This window comes from Palaemon carinicauda, chromosome 38, assembly GCF_036898095.1.
Source record: "Palaemon carinicauda isolate YSFRI2023 chromosome 38, ASM3689809v2, whole genome shotgun sequence".
Classification (NCBI taxonomy): Eukaryota; Metazoa; Arthropoda; class Malacostraca; order Decapoda; family Palaemonidae; genus Palaemon; species Palaemon carinicauda.
The window spans coordinates 30,793,642-30,819,284 of NC_090762.1; the positions used below are offsets into that span (position 1 = coordinate 30,793,642).

A 25,643-nucleotide genomic window follows, 5' to 3' on the forward strand; every position below is an offset into this window, starting at 1 on the left:
TTGATTTCTAAATGATAATATTAGAGGAAAAGAGCCGCAAATTAACGAGAAGTCAATGAAATCGAAGATTTATTCAAATAATGAAAGAAGAAGAAGTTGCAATGGATGAAAACAGCCAATAAGAGACAAGCTATCACTGGGCGCTCAACCAATCACATTCGTCCTTTGCGCCGCCCAGTTTCCTTTAAAATTTTTGTTTACAAACTGACTCTGTGAGGTGAAAGACATTCACGGTTTCTTTTTTTTAAAGTTATTGACGTTATTTATCACTACAATCATGGATATAAAAGTATTCACAGAACAAGATTTACAAGGCAAGAAATATGGCGAGCTACTTAAACTTGCCAAAAGCATAGGGGCCAATCATACAAGTGATACAGGAAGGAGATTGAAGGTATGGCTTGTGTTTACTGTAACTTCGTATGTATTTTGTTCTCGGCTCGTCTTATTTTAATATTTATGACATTGATGTATTGATTGCTGGTGTATGTAGATATATAGGGCATACGTAAAACAAAAGGGGATGAAAGTAGTTCGTTGGGACAAGTCAAGATAAAGAGTACGGCAGTCTAAGGATATGGCTTCTAGGTTAGGTTAGGTAGGGAACATTTGGTTAGGTGATGTTCTTTTGTCTGGTTGTAAAATGGGGTTTTTTACTCTGTCCCAACAAACTACAAACGCTCCCTAATTCCTCCCACTTGCATAGAAAACGAATTTTCTTCCGGTGTTCTAGTTTGTTAGACGTGGCCACTGTTCTACAAAAGTGTCCATTTTTCTACAACACCTCTACCTAACCTAAACTTTCATAACTAACCTACAAGTCGTGTTCTTAAATAATCGGGTGGCTAATTCCCCTCCCCCACTGACTCCCCTTACACGGCTATATTCTTAGCTATCCATCATCATACACACAGGTGGCCGCTATCATACATACACCCCAGTTGGCATTCATCAGGAACTTACTGAGCCCATTCTTGTTCCTCGTCTATATAGACGCTATCAGCAAATTTTAGGAACAACGAAGAATTGTGGAAATTGATGTTTGGTGATGATTTAGTCATTATAACAGTCACAAAAAAAAGAGTTACTAGGAGGATTTCAAGGTTAATACTGGTATTAGCAGTAGAAGGCATGAAAAACTGTTTTACTACAGAATAGTACAATATTGATTATGACATTTGGAGCTCACGTAATTGAATAAATCTTTGTAAATACCCTATTTTGAATCCCATATATTATCAGAAACCACTACGTGTATTAACGAATTTACAGATTATAATGATGAATTCCCAGTTTGCTCCTTTGGCTATTCTAAACCTCTCGGTTATTTGTTTCCAATGCCAGAATTTAGTGTGATTATAACTTATTTTTTTATCATGTTAATAATGATGGGTCAGGGTAGGAACGGGTTTGATATATTTAGTCTGATAATGGGAAAGCGAAGTCAAGTGCAATCTCCGAACAGTGCTGAAGCGCGAAGCTATAACTCGCCCTTTTGACGAGTGTGTATTCACCCCTTTGTTAAGTTTGTATATCAGTGTTTTTATTTAGTCAATTATACAATATTCTTATGAGTTATGATTGAAGTGTGATTTATTTTTATCGCTGCCAATGAAGGTTGAAAGAGGTTATGTTTTACCCCCTGTTTGTGTGTGTGTTTGTGTACAGCTTCCTGGCCACAATTTTAATAGTAGAGTAATGAAACTTGCAGGGATTAACTGTTATGTAAAAAGCTGGATATTATTAAATTTTGGAAGGTCAAGGTCACAGTCAAGCAAAATTTCCTATTCACGTAATGAGCCATAAGTTTGGAAATCAGTATGAATCAGTAGAACTTCAAAAGTTCAAAGTTGGAGCAAATGCTTTTTTGTTGACCAGGCGGACATAGTCTTTTTATAGTTTATTTATGACATATTTGTTTTTGATGTTGTTGATAGTTTATTATATGACATGTCTGTTTTGACGTTGTTTCTTATTTTAGAATGATTTATTGTTAATTTGTTCTCTTCATTTATTTATTTCCTTATTTCCTTTCCTCACTGGGCTATTTTTCCCTGTTGGAGCCCCTGGGCTTATAGCATCTTGCTTTTCCAACTAGGGTTGTAGCTTGGATAGTAATAATAATAATAATAATAATCGTTATCACACAGACTTCAAACTTAGGTCGGAGCTTTTGAAGAATAGGGGTCCCAGTTTGGACCTTTAGAAAAATAGGGGCCCCAGTTTGCGACTTTTTAATGTTAAAGGTCCCAGTTCGGATCCGGTGAATCTAACGAGGAAAATGAAACAACTATTAATGAAAGAATACTTTATTTTGTAAGTTAAAAAAATACCTAAACAAAATATATATCAAATTAAAAAGTATGGAGAATTAAAACCAACAGTTTATTGGGAGCCTTTGTTTATCAGCGGGCAGTTCCTCACACGACTAAAAATAGACATCAACTAACCTGAACTTTTCCCCCCTAACCTAACCTACAAGCCGTGTCCTTACCTGCTCACTTAACATGGAAGGGGGCCTGACGCCCCCCTGCAACCCCCCTTACACTACCGTATTCTAAGTTGGACATGATAATACAATAGGTGGCCGCTATCATACAAAATTAGATCTTGAAATTAATTGGACAAGTATTGTTTTGAAATTTCAAAATAAAAAGAATCAAACAGGTTAGGTTAGGTTGACAACCCATCATGTTGTTGCTTGATTTCCTCGGCGGTTGTTCTTCCCTAAATCCCTTATTAACAATGCGGGTCTCAGTTATATCTTTTTAAAGAATAAAGGTCCCAGGTTCGTTTGGGACCGCTAGTTCATGATAGAGTGTATGAAATCCATGCCAATTAATAGATGCTGAGGTCAAAGGTCAAGGTCGAGAAATGAGCTGTCGCGGCAGAGGTCTTCGCTCTTCTGAGTGCCCCTCTAGTTCTAAGTGTTATGATTGAAGTGTGATTTATTTTGTTATTTTGTTTTATTGTACATCGAGGAAGATTGAATTTGGAACAATCTGTTCTAAGTGAATTAAAGTAAAAAAAGTTATAAAACTATTAAGAATACTAGCCCACAGGGTTAACATTTATAGCAAAACAGGCTTCACTTGCTAGAGCATCAAAACAATAAGATAATGTTAAATTGCGAGTTTTGGCAGATCAGAGACCAATGAATGATTAAATATTGTTAATTTGCCTTACCAACATAGAGGTTAATGCGCCCAAGTTAACATTATTATTTTTATTATTACTAGCTAAGCTACAGCCCTAGTTGGAAAAGCAGGATGCTATAAGTATTATTGAGTTTGTTATTTTATACAGTTTTTAAGTGACATGTTTTAACTAAAGCTTTCTAAGAAAAGCAAAATTGTTAAAGTGCTACTGTACACTAATAACCATTGAATTATTTTTCAGACCGTTCTACTCATTGAAGCCATTCTAGAAGCTCAGGCTGCTAGTACCTTAGCAGAAGATGCAACTACTGTCATTTCAGCCCTTAATGAGAGCGTCAGCAGCAAGGATCTGTTCGCGGAAGAAGAGCCTATTGCACCAGAGGAGCTCATATCTGATATTCAGTTCCCAGAAGATTTGGAGGATGAGGTAACTAAATGATGCTTATTGCAAGTGGCAGTTGCCAGAGTGAATCATATTTTTGTCATATTTTACCTATATTATCTGAAACTCATAGCTAAAGCACTTGTTGATATAATGGAGTTTGTTATTAGTATAAGATATTTGAATAAGCGCATGAAGATCTGCACGATTGGAAGAAATTCATATTTATTCCTACGCGGATGCAAACTTCTGAGTCATTTAATGGGGTTACTTCTGGTTTTCTTTCTTATGGCCAGACAAAAAAAAAAAAAAAAAAATAATCTGTAGATTGTGTCATGCTGTGATGCTGGGCAGCTAGTGCGCATGACTCCATACGCTTGCTTGAAGCTTCTATCCACTTCACTTTTGACCGTGGGGGCAGTAGGATGTCCCTGCCTTCAATCCTACGACCAGACAATTGCATCACCTGCTTGTCAACCTTATTTTTGCTTGTGCATCTGTCTTTATGTTACGACACGATTTATCATTTGCGTGTGAATTATTTGTGGTAAAGAGTGCCTTTTTGACTGTGTCAGCCTGGATGGTTTCCTGTCCGGCCTGTAATGGTTTTTATTCTCATCCCAAGGTACTGTACGGTGAGAGATTGAAAACGTAGTTTTGAATGAACTAGTGTTTAGTCTCTTCCCCAGCCACTGATTTTTTTTATCTTAAAATATGTTTACTGTTTTTTGCTGTATTAATGTGCTTACATTATACGACTGATTTTGCAATTACAACCTTTTGATGAGGATAGAATTGCGTGCTTCAGGTAGAAATCAGTTTTATTCATACCTAATGTGAATTGTTAAAAAATTTGATTTCAGTGAAATTAGCGCAAAACAGAAAATCGTAGTGATAAAGTGATATTGCGCAAAGTGTTATCAGTGTTGCGACCGAGGGTTCGTCTGTTCGTGCCTGTCGTTCGCCTAGTCCGGGACCTCTTGCAAGCTCCCAAGTCCAGGGGAGAAGTAATGTTGTACGACTTATGGGTTCGAGAGGCCTTGATCAGCGAACAGACGTTCCCTCTATGGTATCAGGTGTATCTTACCAAGATCACCCCTACCATAAGGCGAGAGAGACTATTTTCTCCTCGTCATCCGAAGGCTTTTCGCATAAGAAACCGTGGAACAAGGTTTCGAGGCCCTTTAAGCGAAAGTCAGTCCTTTCAGGACAGGTCCAGCGTCCTGGTTTTAACTATTAGGACAGCTCTGACCCTATGCAGTCATCGGAAGACTGCTCGCCGCCTAACAAAAGCGTAACACAGACTCCGAGAGTCTTTTTGTAGGCAAGGTTTTGCGGTCACAGACGTTACCCTCGTCTCTTACCGCAACCATTCCCGTTGATCCTAAATGGGTTGTACGGCAAGACATGCAGAATAAGCTTGCCTCCCTTATGGAAGACTATTTTGCCGATAAGTCCGTTGAGCCTAGCCGTTTATCTCATCGAGATCCTGGCCTTCAGCCACCCTAACGTTCCTTTGTGCGTCCTGTTGATGTTGGCGTATCCAAGTCACGTCAGTCAGGTTGTTTAGAACCACACTCGATGCGGTCTCGTGTGGATTTTCAGCCACATTTGGACGTTAGGCCACTTGCTGATGCTCCTGTTGACGTTCAGGACGTTCGCCAACAATCGGAGTTGACTTGTTTTGACGCTGAGCGTCAACCTCCGCATTCTAGAGTTGTTTTGACTGCTCAGTCTAGGCGGTCAAAGCAGTCTCGAGTGGACGCTGTGCGTCCTCACGCACCTGTTGTTGTTGACAGTTCACAGACTGTCAGGCAGTTACATGACGTTGCGTCCTGGTTCGCTACTAATGCACCAGTGAGTGTGGACTCTGCTTGTAAAGCATTGCCACCACGGTAGGTCTCTCCCTTGCTTGAGACTCGGCTATTGTCGGACAAGGTTCCTTCAGATGAGGAAGTTGCTGTTCCCCCTCCTACTGATATTCCCTTGAGGACTCTGTCAGATGGAGAGGAGCCTATAGCTGCTTAGCCCTCTATGGACTTTAAATAAATCATGCTGATTTTTAAGGATGTTTGTCCGGATCTTTTTGTAACTGCTGCTCCTCGTTCGCCTAAACGTCAGAGCTTACACTAGGCCTAGCTACTTCGATGCCATTGTTTTATAAGCTAGTGCTCTCTCGCTCTTCTAAGAGAGCTTTACGTTTGCTAGGCGACTGGTTTATCACCAGGAGAAGTTTGGGGGAGACAGCCTTTGCTTTCCCTTCTTTTAAACTGGCTTATAGAGCGAGAGTCTGATATGACACGAGAGAAGTTCTCGGCTTGGGAGTTCCGGCCTCTGCCCAGATAGACTTCTCAAACCTCATAGACTCTCCCTGGCGCCTGGCCATGAGACGCTCCAAGATTTTACAGGTTGACTTCACAGCTATTTTCGAGCCTTTGAAGTTTTGCTGTACAATTATGTCATGCATAAACAAGGCTTTCAGGGATGGCTCCAATGATCTGACAGCCACATTCTCTGCAGGAACAAGTCCCTCAGGGATGGCTCCAAGGATTTGGCAGCCATGTTCACTGCAGGAGTACGTAAGAGGCAAGTGCGCTTAATGTGTTCATTGTCAAGACAAACTTCACGATGAAGTCTACCAGGCTGTCTTGACAGCATTTATGGAAGGCTACTGGATGGTCTCTCTCGACCTTCAGGAGGCATACTTCCACATTCCTATACACCCGGATTCCCAACCGTTTCTGAGGTTTGTTCACAGGAATGTGGGGTACCAGTTTCGAGCCCTGTGCTTTGGCCTCAGTCCTGCGCCTCTCGTGTTTACGAGGCTCTTGGGGAATGTGGCAAAATCCCTCCATCTATCGGGGATCCGAGCCTCCCTATACTTGGACGACTGGCTTCTCAGAGCATCGTCCAGTCTTCGCTGTCTGCAGGATCTACACTGGACGTTGAGTCTGGCCAGGGAGTTGGGACTTTTGGTCAACCTAAAAGTCCCAACTGATCCCATCCCAGATTATTCTATATTTGGGGATGGAGATTCGCAGTCAAGCCCTGCTCGAAGTCCAACTAATGCTGAAACGAAACGTTTATTCAGTCAGGAGTTGGAACAGTCTCGTAGGGACTCTTTCATCCCTGGAGCAGTTTGTCTCACTAGGGAGACTACACCGTCTGCCTCTCCGGTTCCATCTAGCCTCTCCATGGAACTAGGACAAGACATTAGAGACGGTATCATTCCCAGTCTCCGAACCAGTAAAGGCATGCCTGAAATGGTGGGACAGCAACATCAGTCTGAGAGAGGGACTATCCCTAGCAGTCAAGAACCCAAACCACGTGTTGTCCTCAGACGCGTCGGATTTGGGTTGGGGTGCGACCCTGGACGGTCGGGAATGCTCGGGTCTGTGGACCTCAAGTCAGAAGAGCATGCACATCAACGGCAAGGAGCTATTAGCAGTCCACTTGGCCTTGATGATATTAGAAAGCTTCGTCGAAACTTAGTGGTAGAGGCAACTCAGACAACACCACAACTTTGGCGTACATCTCCAAGCAAGGAGGCACACACTCCTTCACGCTGCTCGAGATTGCAAGGGACCTTCTCTTATGGTCAAGAATTCGAGGCATCTCCCTGTTGACGAGATTCATCCAGGGGGACTTGAACGTCTTGGCAGACTGTATCAGTCGGAGGGGTCAGGTGATACCCACGGAATGGACCCTCCACAAGGACGTGGGCAAGAGTCTTTGGGCTACTTGGGGTCAACCCACCATAGACCTCTTTGCCTCCTCGTTGACCAAAAGGTTACCAATCTTTTGCTCTCCAGTCCTAGATACAGAAGCAATCTACATAGACGCGTTTCTACTGGATTGGTCTTTTCTGGACTTATATGCATTCCCACCATTCAAGATAGTCAACAAGGTACTGCAGAAGTTCGCCTCTCACGAAGGGACAAGGTTGACGTTGGTTGCTACCCTCTGGCCCGCGAGAGAATGGTGCACCGAAGTACTTCAATGGCTGGTAGACTTTCCAAGAAGTCTTCCTCTAAGGGTAGATCTGTTACGTCAGCCCCACGTAAAGAATGTCCATCAATGCCTCCCCGCTCTTCGTCTGACTTCCTTCAGACTATCGAAAGACTCTCAAGAGCTAGAGGCTTTTCGAAGGAGGCAGCCAGTGCGATTGCAAGAGCTAGGAGAGTTTCTACCATTAGAGTATACCAGTCGAAGTGGGAAGTCTTTCGAGACTGGTGCAAGACAGCATCTGTGTCCTCGTCCAGTACCTCTGTAGCCCAAATCGCAGATTTTCTTTTACATCTGAGAAAGGTTCGCTCCCTTTCAACTCCCACGATTAAGGGCTACAGGAGCATGTTGGCTTCGGTCTTTCGACATAGAGGCTTAGATCTTTCCAACAATAAAGATCTCCAAGATCTCCTCAAGTCTTTCGAGACCTCTAAGGAACGTCGTTTGGCAACTCCTGGATGGAACTTAGACGTGGTCCTAAAGTTCCTCATGTCAGACAGGTTTGAGCCATTACATTCAGCCTCCCTGAAGGATCTCACCCTCAAGACACTTTTCCTAGTGTGCTTGGCTTCGGCTAAAAGGGTCAGTGAACTTCATGCCTTCAGTAAGAACATCGGCTTTTCTACAGAAAAAAGCCACTTGTTCACTTCAACTTGGTTTCCTGGCCAAAAATGAACTGCCTTCTCGTCCTTGGCCTAAATCTTTTGATATTCCTTGCTTATCAGAGATCGTAGGCAACGAACTGGAAAGAGTATTATGTTCTGTTAGAGCTCTTAAGTTCGATTTAGCTCGTACTAAGTCATTACGAGGGAAATCTGAGGCATTATGGTGCTCAGTTAAGAAACCTTCATTGCCTATGTCAAAGAATGCTTTGTCATATTTTATCAGATTTTTTTAATACGAGAAGCTCATTCTCACTTGAATGAGAAAGACCGATGTTTGCTTAAGGTTAAGACGCACGAAGTTAGAGATATAGCAACCTCCGTGGCCTTCAAGCAAAATAAATCTCTGCAAAGTATTATGGACGCGACTTTTTGGAGAAGCAAGTCAGTGTTCGCGTCATTTTACTTAAAAGATGTCCAGACTCTTTACGAGGACTGCTACACACTGGGTCCATTCGTTGCAGCGAGTGCAGTAGTGGGTGAGGGTTCTACCACTACACTTCCCTAATTCCAATATCCTTTTAATTTGTCTCTTGAAATGTTTTTAATATTGTTTATGGGTTGTTCGGAAGGCTAAGAAGCCTTTCGCATCCTGGTTGATTTGGCGGGTGGTCAAAGTCATTTCTTGAGAGCGCCCAGATTAGGGGTTTGATGAGGTCCTGTTAGTATGGGTTGCAACCCTTGATACTTCAGCTCCTGGGAGTCTTTCAGCATCCTAAGAGGATCGCTGGGCTCCGTGAGGAAGACAGACTTACAAGGCAGAGTAATCGTCTAAGTCAACTTCCTTACCAGGTACCTATATATTTTGGTTTTGTTATATTGATAACGGTCAAAATGAAAAAACTCTTAGCTTATACGCTGTAAACTTAATTAACTCTGGTCTCTACCCACCGCCTTGGGTGTGAATCAGCTATTATATATTCACCGGCTAAGTTAAATATTTAAAAATGATATATTAATTATAGAATAAATTTTTGAATATACTTACCCGGTGAATATATAAATTAAATGACCCTCCCTTCTTCCCCAATAGAGACACAGCGGGACGAGAAGAATTGAAGGTTTTGTTTACATGCAAGAGTGGTATCTGGCCGACAGTTGGCGCTGGTGGGCACACCCGCAACCTTCATAGCGATCGCTCGCGAGTTTTTTGAGTGTGTTTTCTGTCGAGCCGCAGAGTTGCAGCTATTATATATTCACCGGGTAAGTATATTCAAAAATTTATTTTATAATTAAAATATCATTTTTTTTTATCTTAAAATATGTTTACTGTTTTTTGCTGGTATTAATGTTCTTACATTATACGACTGATTTCGCAATTATAACCTTTTGATAGAGGGTAGAATTGCGTGCTTCAGGTAGAAATCAGTTTTATTTATACCTAATGTGAATTGTTTAAAAAATTCAATTTCAGTGAATTAAGTGCAAAACAGAAAATCGTAGTGATAAAGTGATATTGCGCAAAGTGTTATCTCTGTTGCGACCGAGGGTTCGTCTGTTCGTGCCTGTCGTTCGCCTAGTCCGGGACCTCTTGCAAGCTCCCAAGCCCAGGGAAGAAGTAATGTCTTACGACTTATGGGTTCGAGAGGCCTTGATCAGCGAACAAACGTTCCCTCTATGGTATCAGGTGTATCTTACCAAGATCACCCCTACCATAAGGCGAGAGAGATGATTTTCTCCTCGTCATCCGAAGGCTTTTTGCATAAGAAACCGTGGAACAAGGTTTCGAGGCCCTTTAAGCGAAAGTCAGTCCTTTCAGGACAGGTCCAGCGTCCTGGTTTTAACCATTAGGACAGCTCTGAACCTATGCAGTCATCGGAAGACTGCTCGCCGCCTAAACAAAAGCGTAACACAGACTCCGAGAGTCTTTTTGTAGGCAAGGTTTTGCAGTCACAGACGTTACCCTCATCTCTTACCGCAACCATTCCCGTTGATCCTGAATGGGTTGTACGGCAAGACATGCAGAATAAGCTTGCCTCCCTTATGGAAGACTATTTTGCCGATAAGTCCGTTGAGCTTAGCCGTTTATCTCATCGAGATCCTGGCCTTCAGCCACCCTAACGTTCCTTTGTGCGTCCTGTTGACGTTGGCGTAGCCAAGTCACGTCAGTCAGGTTGTTTAGAACCACACTCGATGCGGTCTCGTGTGGATTTTCAGCCACATTTGGACGTTAGGCCACTTGCTGATGCTCCTGTTGACGTTCAGGACGTTCGCCAACAATCGGAGTTGACTTGTTTTGACGCTGAGCGTCAACCTCCGCATTCTAGAGTTGTTTTGACTGCTCAGACTAGGCGGTCAAAGCAGTCTCGAGTGGACGCTGTGCGTCCTCACGCACCTGTTGTTGTTGACAGTTCACAGACTGTCAAGCAGTTACATGACGTTGCGTCCTGGTCCGCTACTAATGCACCAGTGTGTGTGCTCAGACTAGGCGGTCAAAGCAGTCTCAAGTGGACGCTGTGCGTCCTCACGCACCTGTTGTTGTTGACAGTTCACAGACTGTCAAGCAGTTACATGACGTTGCGTCCTGGTCCGCTACTAATGCACCAGTGTGTGTGGACTCTGCTTGTAAAGCATTGCCACCACGGTAGGTCTCTCCCTTGCTTGAGACTCGGCTATTGTCGGACAAGGTTCCTTCAGATGAGGAAGTTGCTGTTCCCCCTCCCACTGATATTCCCTTGAGGACTCTGTCAGACGGAGAGGAGCCTAAAGCTGCTTAGCCCTCTATGGACTTTAAATAAATCATGCTGATTTTTAAGGATCTTTGTCCGGATCTTTTTGTAACTGCTGCTCCTCGTTCGCCTAAACGTCAGAGCTTACACTAGGCCTAGCTACTTCAAAGCCGTTGTTTTATAAGCTAGTGCTCTCTCGCTCTTCTAAGAGAGCTTTACGTTTGCTAGGCGACTGGTTTATCACCAGGAGGAGTTTGTGGGAGACAGCCTTTGCTTTCCCTACTTTTAAGCTGGCTTATAGAGCGAGAGTCTGATATGACACGAGAGAAGTTCTCGGCTTGGGAGTTCCTGCCTCTGCCCAGATAGACTTCTCAAACCTCATAGGCTCTCCCCAGCGCTCAATGTGTTCATTGTCAAGACAAACTTCACGATGAAGTCTACCAGGCTGTCTTGACAGCATTTATGGAAGGCGACTGGATGGTCTCTCTCGACCTACAGGAGGCATACTTCCACATTCCTATACACCCGGATTCCCAACCGTTTCTGAGGTTTGTTCACAGGAATGTGGGGTACCAGTTTCGAGCCCTGTGCTTTGGCCTTAGTCCTGCGCCTCTCGTGTTTACGAGGCTCATGAGGAATATGGCAAAATCCCTCCATCTATCGGGGATCCGAGCCTCCCTATACTTGGACGACTGGCTTCTCAGAGCATCGTCCAGTCTTCGCTGTCTGCAGGATCTACATTGGACGTTGAGTCTGGCCAGGGAGTTGGGACTTTTGGTCAACCTAAAGTCCCAACTGATCCCATCCCAGATTATTCTATATTTGGGGATGGAGATTCGCAGTCAAGTCCTGCTCGAAGTCCAACTAATGCTGAAAAGAAAACGTTTATTCAGTCAGGAGTTGGAACAGTCTCGTAGGGACTCTCTCATCCCTGGAGCAGTTTGTCTCACTAGGGAGACTACCCCTTCTGCCTCTCCGGTTCCATCTAGCCTCTCACTGGAACTAGGACAAGACATTAGAGACGGTATCATTCCCAGTCTCCGAACCAGTAAAGGCATGCCTGAAATGGTGGGACAGCAATATCAGTCTGAGAGAGGGACTATCCCTAGCAGTCAAGAACCCAAACCACGTGTTGTCCTCAGACGCGTCGGGTTTGGGTTGGGGTGCGACCCTGGACGGTCGGGAATGCTCGGGTCTGTGGACTTCAGTCAGAAGAGCATGCACATCAACGGCAAGGAGCTATTAGCAGTCCACTTGGCCTTGATGATATTAGAAAGCTTCTTCGAAACTAAGTGGTAGAGGTCAACTCAGACAACACCACAACTTTGGCGTACATCTCCAAGCAAGGAGACACACACTCCTTCACGCTGCTCGAGATCGCAAGGGACCTTCTCTTATGGTCAAGAATTCGAGGCATCTCCCTGTTGACGAGATTCTTCCAGGGGGACTTGAACGTCTTGGCAGACTGTCTCAGTCGGAGGGGTCAGGTGATACCCACGGAATGGACCCTCCACAAGGACGTGGGCAAGAGTCTTTGGGCTACTTGGGGTCAACCCACCATAGACCTCTTTGCCTCCTCGTTGACCAAAAGGTTACCAATCTTTTGCTCTCCAGTCCTAGATACAAAAGCAATCTACATAGACGCGTTTCTACTTGATTGGTCTTTTATGGACTTATATGCATTCCCACCATTCAAGATAGTCAACAAGGTACTGCAGAAGTTCGCCTCTCACGAAGGGACAAGGTTGACGTTGGTTGCTACCCTCTGGCCCGCGAGAGAGTGGTTCACTGAGGTACTTCAATGGCTGGTAGACTTTCCAAGAAGTCTTCCTCTAAGGGTAGATCTGTTACGTCAGCCCCACGTAAAGAATGTCCATCAATGCCTCCCCGCTCTTCGTCTGACTTCCTTCAGACTATCGAAAGACTCTCAAGAGCTAGAGGCTTTTCGAAGGAGGCAGCCAGTGCGATTGCAAGAGCTAGGAGAGTTTCTACCATTAGAGTATACCAGTCGAAGTGGGAAGTCTTTCGAGACTGGTGCAAGACAGCATCTGTGTCCTCGTCCAGTACCTCTGTAGCCCAAATCGCAGATTTTCTTTTACATCTGAGAAAGGTTCGCTCCCTTTCAGCTCCCACGATTAAGGGCTACAGGAGCATGTTGGCTTCGGTCTTTCGACATAGAGGCTTAGATCTTTCCAACAATAAAGATCTCCAAGATCTCCTTAAGTCTTTCGAGACCTCTAAGGAACGTCGTTTGGCAACTCCTGGATGGAACTTAGACGTGGTCCTAAGGTTCCCCATGTCAGACAGGTTTGAGCCATTACATTCAGCCTCCCTGAAGGATCTCACCCTCAAGACACTTTTCCTAGTGTGCTTGGCTTCGGCTAAAAGGGTCAGTGAACTTCATGCCTTCAGTAAGAACATCGGCTTTTCTACAGAAAAAAGCCACTTGTTCACTTCAACTTGGTTTCCTGGCCAAAAATGAACTGCCTTCTCGTCCTTGGCTTAAATCTTTTGATATTCCTTGCTTATTAGAGATCGTAGGCAACGAACTGGAAAGAGTATTATGTCCTGTTAGAGCTCTTAAGTTCGATTTAGCCTGTACTAAGTCATTACGAGGTAAATCTGAGGCATTATGGTGCTCAGTTAAGAAACCTTCTTTGCCTATGTCAAAGAATGCTTTGTCATATTTTATCAGATTTTTTTAATACGAGAAGCTCATTCTCACTTGAATGAGTAAGACCAATGTTTGCTTAAGGTTAAGACGCACGAAGTTAGAGATATAGCAACCTCCGTGGCCTTCAAGCAAAATAAATCTCTGCAAAGTATTATGGACGCGACTTTTTGGAGAAGCAAGTCAATGTTCGCGTCATTTTACTTAATAGATGTCCAGACTCTTTACGAGGACTGCTACACACTGGGTCCATTCGTAGCAGCGAGTGCAGTAGTGGGTGAGGGTTCTACCACTACACTTCCCTAATTCCAATATCCTTTTAATTTGTCTCTTGAAATGTTTTTAATATTGTTTTATGGGTTGTTCGGAAGGCTAAGAAGCCTTTCGCATCCTGGTTGATTTGGCGGGTGGTCAAAGTCATTTCTTGAGAGCGCCCAGATTAGGGGTTTGATGAGGTCCTGTTGTATTGGTTGCAGCCCTTGATACTTCAGCTCCTGGGAGTCTTTCAGCATCCTAAGATGATCGCTGGGCTCCGTGAGGAAGACAGACTTACAAGGCAGAGTAATCGTCTAAGTCAACTTCCTTACCAGGTACCTATATATTTTGGTTTTGTTATATTGATAACTGTCAAAATGAAAAAACTCTTAGCTTATACGCTGTAAACTTAATTAACTCTGGTCTCTACCCACCGCCTTGGGTGTGAATCAGCTATTATATATTCACCGGCTAAGTTAAATATTTAAAAATGATATTTTAATTATAAAATAAATTTTTGAATATACTTACCCGGTGAATATATAAATTAAAGACCCTCCCTTCCTCCCCAATAGAGACGCAGCGGGACGAGAAGAATTGAAGGTTTTGTTTACATGCAAGAGTGGTATCTGGCCGACAGTTGGCGCTGGTGGGCACACCTGCAACCTTCATAGGGATCGCTCGCGAGTTTTTTGAGTGTGTTTTCTGTCGAGCCGCAGAGTTGCAGCTATTATATGTTCACCGGGTAAGTATATTCAAAAATTTATTTTATAATTAAAATATTTTATTTATATTTCTGTACATATTGTTCTTGTTATCATTCTTGTTAATTTGGTTTTTAAGTATGATGTATCTTTTATCACCATTATTCTTATGCTCTTTGGAGGCATTGAGCAAAATCCGGGACCAGTTCGTCCTAGATTTTGTCAATGTCGTCTATTGTATTGTCATGCAAACATCCAAGACCTTACAGTTGCATCCAGACTGTATGATATTCTTTTGTGCTTAGAAATTTTTGGGACAATGTCGGTGTATATTAGGACTGAGTACCCTGCTATGAATGTGGATGTCTTGTGATTAGTTTAATAAAAGAGTGTGGGAGGCATAACAACTTCTATTTGTGTTCGATCTACCGGAATCCAGACATGGATGATTCTTCTTCGATTGTCTTCTTACCATTATGGCTAAGATACAAGATGATGGTAGAAAGGCCTCTTTTGTCTTTGTTGGTGATTTCAATGCTCACCATAGGGAGCGGTTAAATTCAGTTTCTTCTACCGATCGCCATGGCTTAGGAGCTTTAGACTTTGCTTCTGAATCAGGCTGTGAGCAAATCATAAGTGAAGCTACTCACAGTCCTGGTAACTGCTTGGATCTCATATACACCGACTCCCCTGGCTTCATAAAAAGTATGGTTGGTTTTCCAGTTGGGACATCTGATCATGCCTTGATTTCATTAGTAGTGAGGACTGAGCAGCCTGTCCCTGATGTATCTTACTCATGTAAGATTTATATGAAATCAGGATTTTGCATGATCTTTTGGGCTTGAATTGGTCACAATTGTAAAGTAGCGTTGATCCTGTAGTCCCTTTGAATGAAAATCTAGTCAGCATAATTGATAGGCTTATCGCTTCTTGTGTACTAAGTTACCGAGTGAAGGACAAACCATGGTTCAATGATGATTGTAGACATGCTTGTTTGGAGAAGCAGGAGGCCTATCATCTTTGGAAGGGTAACAGATGAGATTCGACCTGGAATAACTATACTCCGCTTAGAGCTTTTGCTCAAAGAATTTATGCTTCAACTGAAAGAGAATACAATCTAACCATAAAAAAACCCTTTCTGGTACAATCCAGGAGCATAAGTGGTGGACTACCCTTAAATCTGCACTCTTTGGTATAGATGCAACAGTACCTCCTTTACTTGAACCAGATGGCTCTGTCACTCACTGTCCAAAGGAAAAGTCAACTCTTTTGGCAGATGTGTTTGACAGCAAGCAGAGTAATAAGAAACTCGAACTTCCTCATTCCTGTTTTCCAGAGGCTAAACTAACTAGTTTAGCTTTTCGATCTCGTGAAATTAAAGCTCTGTTGATGGACCTTGATGCTTATGGAGGTGTAGATCCAAATGGTATTTTTTCTTTGTTTTTTATAAAGACTACAGATTTCTTAGCTCCCAAGTTATCTGTTATTTTGCACAAGTTAGCAAGAAGAGGAGCTTTTAGCACTTGTTGGAGAAATGGTAATGTTACTCCACTATGTAAATGTGTTTGTGGTAGCTCAAGTCCAACTGATTACTCTCCAGTTTCCATATTGTCTAAAGTTTTTGAACGTGCTCTGGCAAAACGTCTTATAGGCTTGCTGAAGGCAATTTGGTTTTCGTAAAGGCCTTGGAGCATGTGATGCCCTTCTTACAGTCTCCAATGCTGTACAGAAATCCCTTGATTGTGGTCAAGAAGTTTGTATGATTGGCCTTGATTGTAGAGCTGCCTTCGACCGTATTAATCACAAGGCCCTTGTTTTAAAACTCATACAGTCGGGAGTGGGTGGGTTGTTTTTTATCATCATTATTGAATTTTGAAGTAATAGTTCGCAAAGAGTTGTTGATGGGCACTATATTGAGTATAGGAATGTGATATCTAGTGCTCCTCAGGGTAGTGTTATTGGCCCATTACTTTTCATACTATATACACATGACATGTGGTTTGGTCTAGAAAACAAGCTTGTTGCATATGCAGATGATGCTACTCTCTGCATCAATTCCAGCTCCTGAATGTAGATCTGTGGTTGCTGAATGCCTTAATAGAGATCTAGCTAAAATTAGTGCATGGTGCAAGTTATGGGGTATGAAGTTGAATCCTAACAAAACTCAAAGTAAGATTGTAAGTAGGTCAAGGACCTTGACTCCTCAACATCTGGATCTCAGCATTGATAATGTTTCTTTAACTTTGTATGACTTAAAATTTTAGTTGTGATTCTCAACAGCAAATTTACCTTTGAGAAACGCATGAGGTCTGTGTCTTCAATTACAAAAAAATTGGCTAGTTGAGAGTTTTTCAAGATTTTTGGTGATCAGTCTATTTTGAAGAAGTGTTTTAATTCTTTAGTTTGACCTTGTTTTGAGTATTGTTCTCCTGTGTGGTCTTCAGCTGATGATTCTCATCTTAATTTGTTGGACAGGAACTTATGGTCTATTAAATTTTTTTTTCTTAATCTAGATATTAATCTCTGAGACCAGCATTCAATTAGTTCATTATACATGTTGCATAATTTTTTTTATAATTCTGACCATCCTTTACATTCAGATCTTCCCAGACAGTTCCATCCTGTTTGTAATACTAGGTATGCAGTTAATTCTAATAGTCAGGCCTTCTCCATCATGAGGCTCAATACTACACAGTACTCTGGAAGTTTTATTCCAGCTGTGACCAAGTTGTGGAATGATCTTCCTAATCGGGTAGTTGAATTGATTGAATTTTAAAAGTTCAAACTTGCAGCATATATTTTTATTTTGAGCAGGTTGACATAAGTCTTTTTATAGCTCGCCGATCTCAAGATCGCAGATCGCCAATTGCTAATGTCAGGATGCCAGAGAACTTCAAATGAATGAATGATTCATTGATTCGCCAATTGCTAGCTCATCTTTCTCTGATCATTGACCTCCAGTCTTGCCAATTGCTAATGATCGCCAATTGCTTGTCAATAACCAATCATCAGCTTGCTGATCACTAGCTCACCGATCACTAAATCGGTGGTTGCTAGATCGTCTTTCTTCGATTATCGACCTCAGTCTCGCAGATCTCTGACCCCCAGCTCTCGTTCTCTTAATTGCCAATCGTCAGCTTGCTGATGTCAGTCCTCAATAGTCAGCTGTTGCTAGCTCATCTATAGTTAGCTTACCATTTGCTAATGCTCTGATCGCTGATCACTAGATCGCCATTCACTGATCATTAGCTCAACACTCTGATCCTCAAACCTTTCTCTGACCATATGGTTCTCGATCATCAATTTTCCAAGCTTCCTTTCAAAACTCTGAGCACTGATTATCAATGGTTCGCCGATCACCAACTATACTCTATTGGTTCCTGTAAGGCGAAGAAGACAGGGTTTTGGCGGGGAGCGGCGATGCCATATCAAATATTACCTTCACGTTGTATGATGTATGGAGGCAGTATAAGTTATACAAGGCAAATACAGGTACACTATAATTAATTTATAATAAATATTCACAGATTATTAGACGCCATCGTAATTTCCTTACTTTTAATAACAATAAAGTTACACGTTTCTTCTTAAACGCGGCAGAAAATTTTTACAGTGCTGCCAAATCCTATCTCAGGCGTTAGGCTGACCTTAGGGCATAAATATGTCAAACAGCGTGTGTCTCCATAAAGAGGGCTCAATCAAAACAGTCATTGAGTCTGTCGCCCGACATTCATGATCCAAAACTATCTTCTATTTGTTTGATAAATCCTTAAGAAGACTATGAAACACAAATTTATATTTTCATCAGGTATGACACTCAAGCAACATTATCTTATATTTTGAAGATAAAGACGTGCCAAACCTAAAACAAAATTTGTTCCAACACAGAGACTTACCTCGAAACACTTTCTTAGGAGTTACCTGGAACTTCCTCTCAAACGACCAGAGTTCTGTGTAGTTTACCCTACTCCCATTTTCTATAATGGTAGGCTTAGCGGAGGGATACGTGCCCTGAGGACAATCCCAAGGTAGGCTGTATGCTCTCTTGGGCCGTAAGCTTCAGTAAGTTCTCTGGTCGCGTCGTGTATCATCCCGATGCTCCTCTGATCTCAGTGCGACCCTTTTTGTCTTGTGGCCACGTTGTTACTGCATGGTCCGTTGTGTGCTCCTACTCGTGCTTAGTGCTTTAACTGTGTGCTTTGGCTTTAATTCCTTTGTGCTTTTAGTGTTCTCATTCTCTTGTCGAGCCTGTGTCTAGTGGTTTTGTGATTGTGTGCGATGGAGCATACTCGCCCTTGTCCTGGGCCTAGGGCTGGGAAGCCGTGTGGGGCTTTCTTGTCTAAGCCCAATGTTGACCCGCACTCCCTTTGTTCCTCGTGTAGGGGAAAAGTGTGTTCTCCTTCGGACACGTGTCCGGAATGTGATAGCTGGAATGAAGTCCAATGGGTAAGATATGGTACCAAGAAAAAGAAGTCTACGAAGCGGTCTCCAAGGAAGGCTAGTATGTCTTCTCCTGCAACTTTGGCTGGTGAGGGTCCGAGTAGAGTTCCTTCTTCTTCCCCTACCCAGAGTAGGGGATGAGGTAAGTTGGTTAAGGGGAAGAAGACGGTGCCTCTTCCCCAGGAAGGTCTTGTTACGGGTGTTTCTAATTCTTTTAAGGCGATCCAGGCGCCGGAGGGTATGTGTAGTGGGGGTCCGCGGGACGATGCTCTTGTGCAAGGGGAGCATGTCTCGGCAGGGGACCCCATGTGGAATAAAAATGTGCCCTTTTCTTCCCCAGATTCGTGGGTAGATGTTTCTGGAGCTTCGGCAGCGGAGGGCACCATGGATAGAGAGGATTTCCCGCAGGAAGATCCCCTGGGATGGAGCCTGCCGAGGACTCCGTTCAAGTCCCCCTTGAGGACAGAGGAAGACCTCGGCAGGTCCTTTCCATTCGTAATTCGTCCCCCTACACCTCCAGCTCCTTTGTCGGCAGTTCCAGAGGAATTCCTTCAGCCTTCCACGTCAGGAACCCAACAGGTATCGAGAGAAGCTCCATCTGTTGCTAGGTCGCGTTACCATGAGAGGTCCGAATCGTCGGTGGTGGAGTCTTCGTTTTCATCGGATGAGGAACGCCGAAGGAGAAGTAGAAGGAAGAGGGACCATTCCAGGAGGAGGCAGTCTTTTTTTAGGTCTCCCTCGGAATCGAGAGAAAGGAGAAGGAGATCTCGTTCCCCGCATAGGAAGAGCAGGAGAGATGGTTCTCCTCAATAACGATGGGTCCTGGTACCAGAATTAAAGCTGAGAGACCTGACTTCAGTCTCAGGCTCCGTGGTTAAGCTGGCAGGAGACAGTCCTCCTAGAAGGGCCTCCAGTAGCCGCAAGTCGGCTTCAGCCTATGACCACAAGGCCTCGTCTAGTAGGCATAAGTCTCATCCCAGGGAGATTCAACCCGCCCAGCGGAGGGAGTCACCTCCTAGGACGGGCAGCCTTGACGAGATTGCCCATGGTATGGATCGACGCGCACAGGTCCCTCCGTCAAACACTTTCACGGAGGAGACTGTCCCTTCGTCGAAGCCCCTTAAGGTGACAGAGGCGCCCGTCTCTCAAGGAAGACATAGCCGCGGGTCCCGTCAGAGAGAAGGTGCCCGTGCTAATACTTCACCCCATCGCCAGACGGAGGACTCGGATGAGGTCGCAGGCTTGGTATGACGGAGGACTCCGCATATAGGAGGGTGATCTCCTTGATAAGGAGTCACAACAAGATTGTGGAGCCTCTACCACAGGAGAAAGACGACTGGACCTCTGGCCCAAATCAAATTATGGAGGAGCCCATCCAAAAGAAGGCTTCATTAGCTCTTCCGGAGGCGAGAGACATTAAGTTAGGGTGAGCTCATATCGACAAGGTGATCACCCGCAATGGGGAATCATCCAAAGGCTACACTGCAGCTAAACTGTTACGGGGATTGAAATCCCAGAGTAAATATTATGCTTTGGAAGGACTCCCACATGGGGCGTGCAAGCTTGAGGACGTCCTGGAGGTTTTGAGTCAAGGTGCCCCAGAAGACAGGGTCTCTACCGCACCCATTTACTTTTCCCAGTCCGAGTCCATCATGATGGAGGAGATGTCGAGGGATCTAGTGAACGTCGCATCATGGCTGGACTGGTGGGCTACTACCTTGGTGGGTACGCAGATCCTGACCGAGACTTTAGATCCTGCCAAACGAGAGGCTCTGAAGGAGTTGGTTGGATTGGGTGGCTGTGCCTTAAAATTTCTCACGTTCCAGGCTTTAGCTCTTTCTGCGAACTGGGTTCTCAGGAGAAGGGACTCAGTTCTGATAAACCTATCTAGGAAAATCCCAGACAGGAAAGCAAGGGCCCTGCGTAACATTACGGTTTGGGACGAGGGAATGTTTCCGGTCAAGAAAGCGGAAGAGGTGGCGGAGAACATGGCCAAGAAGAAAGATGTTATCGTTCCGAAGGCTCAATCAGCAAGAAGACCCGTCTTTAGGAGGCCAGTAGCCGAGGCTCCTGCAACATCTCGTTCTTCCCCATCTCAAGGAAGGAGAGAGCCTTCTACAGGACAGTGGGCTCAGTCGTCGAATCCCTCCCGAAGGGGGTTTGTGTCAGCCCCTTCCACCTACAGGAGTTCCTACTCGTCCTCCAGGAGAGGTTGATCAGGTCGATCCTCTCGTAGGAGATAGTTTGAGAGGCCCCCCTCCCCTGCCCAAGCCTCAGGTAGAGGGATGCCTCAGACAATTTTGGCAAGCATGGAAGCTCCCTGGAGCAGAACCATGGACAGTAACAGGATCCGCTTTCTACAAGATCCTCCTCCCTTGCTTCCAGCAAGCCAGGCGGAGTGGTTGGTCCCCAAAGACCCGTTGAAGAGAGCAGCTTTGGACGAAGAAGTCGCCACAATGATGGAGAAGGGAGCAATGGAGACTGTGCATCTTCCGGGACCGGGGTTCTACAGTCGTCTCTTCCTGGTGGAGAAAGCAACTGGAGGATGGAGACCTGTGATAGACCTGTCAGCCCTCAACAAATTCATACGAAAGACACATTTCAAGATGGACACCCCAAGAACGGTCATGGCGTCCTTGTTGGAAGGGGATTTCATGATCTCCATAGACCTCAAGGATGCCTATTTCCAAATCCCAATTCATCCAGCAAGCAGGAAGTGCCTCCGGGTGAAATGGGGTGCCCGGATTTTGCAATTCAAGGTCCTGTGCTTCGGACTTTCTACAGCCCCCCAGGTATTCACAAGAATTTTTACGACAATCTCCGTCTGGGCTCATGAACGGGGGATCCGTTTAATTCGGTACCTGGATGACTGGTTACTCCTTTTCTCCTCAAAGGAAGTCTTGAAGCAACATGGTGCAGACCTTCTTCAAATATGCAAAACTCTGTTCATCACAGTCATTCTGGAGAAATATCATATGATCCCAACCAACAAAGCGATGTACTTGGGGATTGTCCTGGATTCATTGCTAGTAAAGGCATTTCCATCAGTAGACAGGCTCAACAACCTGGACCCAGTTCTCTGTCCCTTCCTAGAGGGCCAACCCAGAAGAGCAAAGGATTGGCAGAGGTTAATAGGACATTTGGTGTCCTTAGAGAAGTTAGTTCCCCAAGGAAGACAGAACCTCAGGAGCATCCAGTGGAACTTAAAAGATCGATGGGATCAGAGAAGTTCCCTGGACAGGATTGTGCCAGTTCTACCAGAGACCAAACAGGCTCTAGAATGGTGGCGGAATCGAGCAAACACACTAAAAGGGATGCCACTGTCTTCTGGACCTCCAGAACTTTTGCTCTTCACGGACGCATCAAAAGAAGGGTGGGGAGCCCATCTCCTAGGAAAAACGAGAGGCAAATGGATGGTAGAAGAGAAGACTCTCCACATTAATGTTCTGGAGATGAAAGTGGTTCAGGAAGCCTGCCTACACTTCACTCGGGATCTGAAAAGAAACTCATTGGCTCTAATGTCAGACAATGCCACAGTAGCCGGCGCACATAAAGAAGCAAGGAGGGTTGAAGTCGAAGGAGTTGTGCGTTCTCGCCTTGCAAGTCCTGGAGTGGGCAGAAAAAGAACAAATCAGACTGTCAGCGAGATTCATTCCGGGAAAGAAAAACGTTCTGGCAGACGGCCTCAGCAGTGTAGGCCAAGTAGTGGGGACAGAATGGTCTCTTCACCCACCCAGAAGTAACAAGATTCATCATTCAGATGTGGGGTTCTCCGGTAATGGATCTCTTCGCGACGAGGTTGAACGCGCAACTCCCCGTATTCTGTTCTCCTGTCCCAGACCCAAAGGTGGCATTGGAGGGCGCCTTTCAACACAAGTGGGATAATCTGGACGTGTACGCCTTTCCTCCCTTCGCTTTGATAAGACAAGTCCTCAACAGAGTAAGGACAGCCAACAACCTAAAAATGACTTTGGTAGTGCCTTGGTGGCCGGAGAGAGAGTGGTTCCCAGACCTAAAAGGTCTGGCGGTTCTTCCTCCGTGGCCTCTACCGGACAGACCAGACCTCCTGAGGCAGCCACACTTTCGGAGGTTCCACAAAATCTCTCAATCCCTTCGTCTTCACGCCTGGAGGTTATCCAGTGGCTCCTGAAAAGACAAGGGTATTTGTCAAAGACAGCTATGAGAATGTCCCGTTACTTGAGGCAGTCTTCTACAGCAGTCTACCAAGCAAAATGGGCAACTTTTATTAAGTGGTGTGCTTCAAAGAAAATAGAGCCTTTAGAAGCTTCAGTCCCCGACATTGCAGATTTCCTTGCTCACCTCAGGGATGTGCTGGGCATGTCGGTTCCAGTAATTAAGGGGGTACGAGCCGCCCTTGGACAAGTCTTTCTATTGAAAGAGATAGATTTGGGCTCTTCTAGACACATCTCGATGCTCATCAAGAGTTTTGAGCAGTCCTGTCCACCCTCGTCCCCTAGGGTTCCGAAATGGGACCTGGCTAGAGTTCTAGACATGCTTAGTAAGCCGCCCTTCGAACCTTTAAAAGATATTGTTGACAGAAATCTTACGCTTAAAGCGGTCTTCTTGTTAGCTTTGGCTTCAGCGAAGAGGGTAGGTGAACTTCATGGGTTGTCTTATGAGATAGAACACTCAAGGGTTTGGAGAGAAATATCCTTCAAGTTTGTTCCCTCGTTTGTCGCTGAGACCCAGAACCCATCCGTTTGGGATCCTAGGTTCGAGGGTTTCTCTATTCCGGCAATTCCAAACTCAGGTAATCAGGAAGATTTAAAGCTGTGCCCTGTCAGAGCTATTAGGAAATATCTTAAAAGGACAGCAAATCTCCGGCCTGGTATGAAGAATCATTTTGTGTCCACGGGGAGGACGAAAAAGAATATTTCCAAGAACACCATTTCTTTTTGGCTCAGGCAAGTTATCATTCAAGCTTATTCGAGTGCTGGACTTTCAGTCCCAGGAAAGCCCAGAGCACATGATGTTAGAGGTTTAAGTACCTCTCTAGCCTTTGAAAAGAACATGTCAGTTGCGGAGGTACTCAGAGCAGGTATTTGGTCTAACCAGTCGACGTTCACTTCTCACTATCTCAAAGATTGTACGAGGAAGTCATTGGAAGGTTTTTCCATCGGGCCAGTCATCTCAGCGCTCCAACCGATTTAACGGCCCAAGCCCCAGGTTCAATCGCGGTTTCAAATCTATAGACAGGTGATCTTTTCATTTTTTCCCTTCTCCTCGTGCTATTTATCGTCTTGGGAAGTCTTGCACAGTAGCCCCGCACTATGCCATATATCCATATTACATCAAGCACATCATCAAGGAATTATGTAGGGTGAGTACTTTATGCACAATTAATGAGCTCTTTGTGTAGTTTATCCTACTTTCCAGTTGTTTGGGCCTCAGTCAAGGAGGTACTCCCACCTCCTAAAGTGTAAATCTCCTAAGAAAGTGTTTCGAGGTAAGTCTCTGTGTTGGAACAAATCACAAATTATTAGTAATTTGTATTTTTCCTAACATACTTACCGAGAAACACTTTCGGGTTATGGCCCTCCCTTCCTTCCCCCAGGTGCCTCTCTGATCTTTAGTATTGTTACTTTCATATAACTTACTGAAGCTTATGGCCCTAGAGAGCATGCGGTCTACCTTGGGATTGCCCTCAGGGCACGTATTCCTCCGCTAAGCCTACCTTTATAGAAAATGGGAGTAGGGTAAACTACACAAAACTCTGGTCGTTTGAGAGGAGGTTCCAGGTAACTCCTAAGGAAGTGTTTCTCGGTAAGTAGGTTGGGAAAAATACAAATTACTAATAATTTGTGATATTCAAAGTAAATTACAAAGCTAAACTAATTCTATAGAAAGAAGGCATGAGAATATAAAAAAAAGTGTCACGGATACTCTTAATGATGATAATTGGGCGTCCATATTATGTATTTGTGAGTATAGGTAGATAAATTCACACAAATACAAGTTGATTAGAAAATGCGGAAACTCAGTAGTATGGGATAATCCCTAAAAAGGTCCAGTATATTGCCCCAGGAGACATTTGGTCGCAGGGATTAAAAGGGGTAAACGGGAGAAGTAGGCCTTTAAACACTCCAGAGAAGGACATTTGGCAACGTAGGAGACAACGCCCGGATTGCCATGAAGGAGTCGATAGGGTATAGTGATCATTAAACCATTCTGAAGTTTCTCAGGGCGCTCCAAGCCGATCGCCAACCTTCCTTGACTGACTGACCAGACAGCCTTCGTCTGCTTGTCAGTTACCATCTTTGGCTCACAGATCGCCGATTCGCCGATCATCAGCAGTTTGCTGTTCACCAGCAGTTCATTACTTAGACTCTAGTCAATCTGTGCCTGTTGTTCCCTAGATAGGAAGGCAAACAACACACTTCTCACTACTGTACTCACCGTTCGCCATCACACCTATCCACTTCAGCGATTGGCAGGCGATCAACAGCCCCCATCAACGGCTTGCCGACAGGCAACTACTCGTGAGCACTCTCCAACTGTACAGTAGCCACGATACCCAGCCGTTAACCATTGGTTAATGCTTGCCAGAATGATGCTGTTCTAAGGAATAGTATCAACCCCGTCAGGGCGCATGGGTTAAGCATTGCCCTACCCACTTCTATTAGATAAAGAAGTTCTCTCCCAGGTAAGAATCCTTACACAGGGTATTGTGTCCCAT

At 44.4% G+C, this 25,643-nt stretch overlaps 1 protein-coding gene across 2 annotated transcripts in view; it reads left to right on the forward strand.

Annotated features, from left to right (window-relative positions):
• The first annotated feature begins 131 nt into the window (after nt 1-131).
• The window catches only part of LOC137630520 (microtubule-associated protein futsch-like), a 143,881-nt gene continuing 118,369 nt past the window's right edge, over nt 132-25,643 (forward strand). Inside the window, exons 1-2 of one of the 2 annotated variants that reach the window (XM_068362035.1) lie at nt 132-394; nt 3,400-3,585. In XM_068362035.1, coding sequence (XP_068218136.1) covers nt 278-394; nt 3,400-3,585 — 303 coding nt within the window. In that variant the 5' untranslated portion in view covers nt 132-277. The remainder of the gene's footprint in view (nt 395-3,399; nt 3,586-25,643) is intronic. The other variant, XM_068362034.1, reaches the window with a different exon arrangement.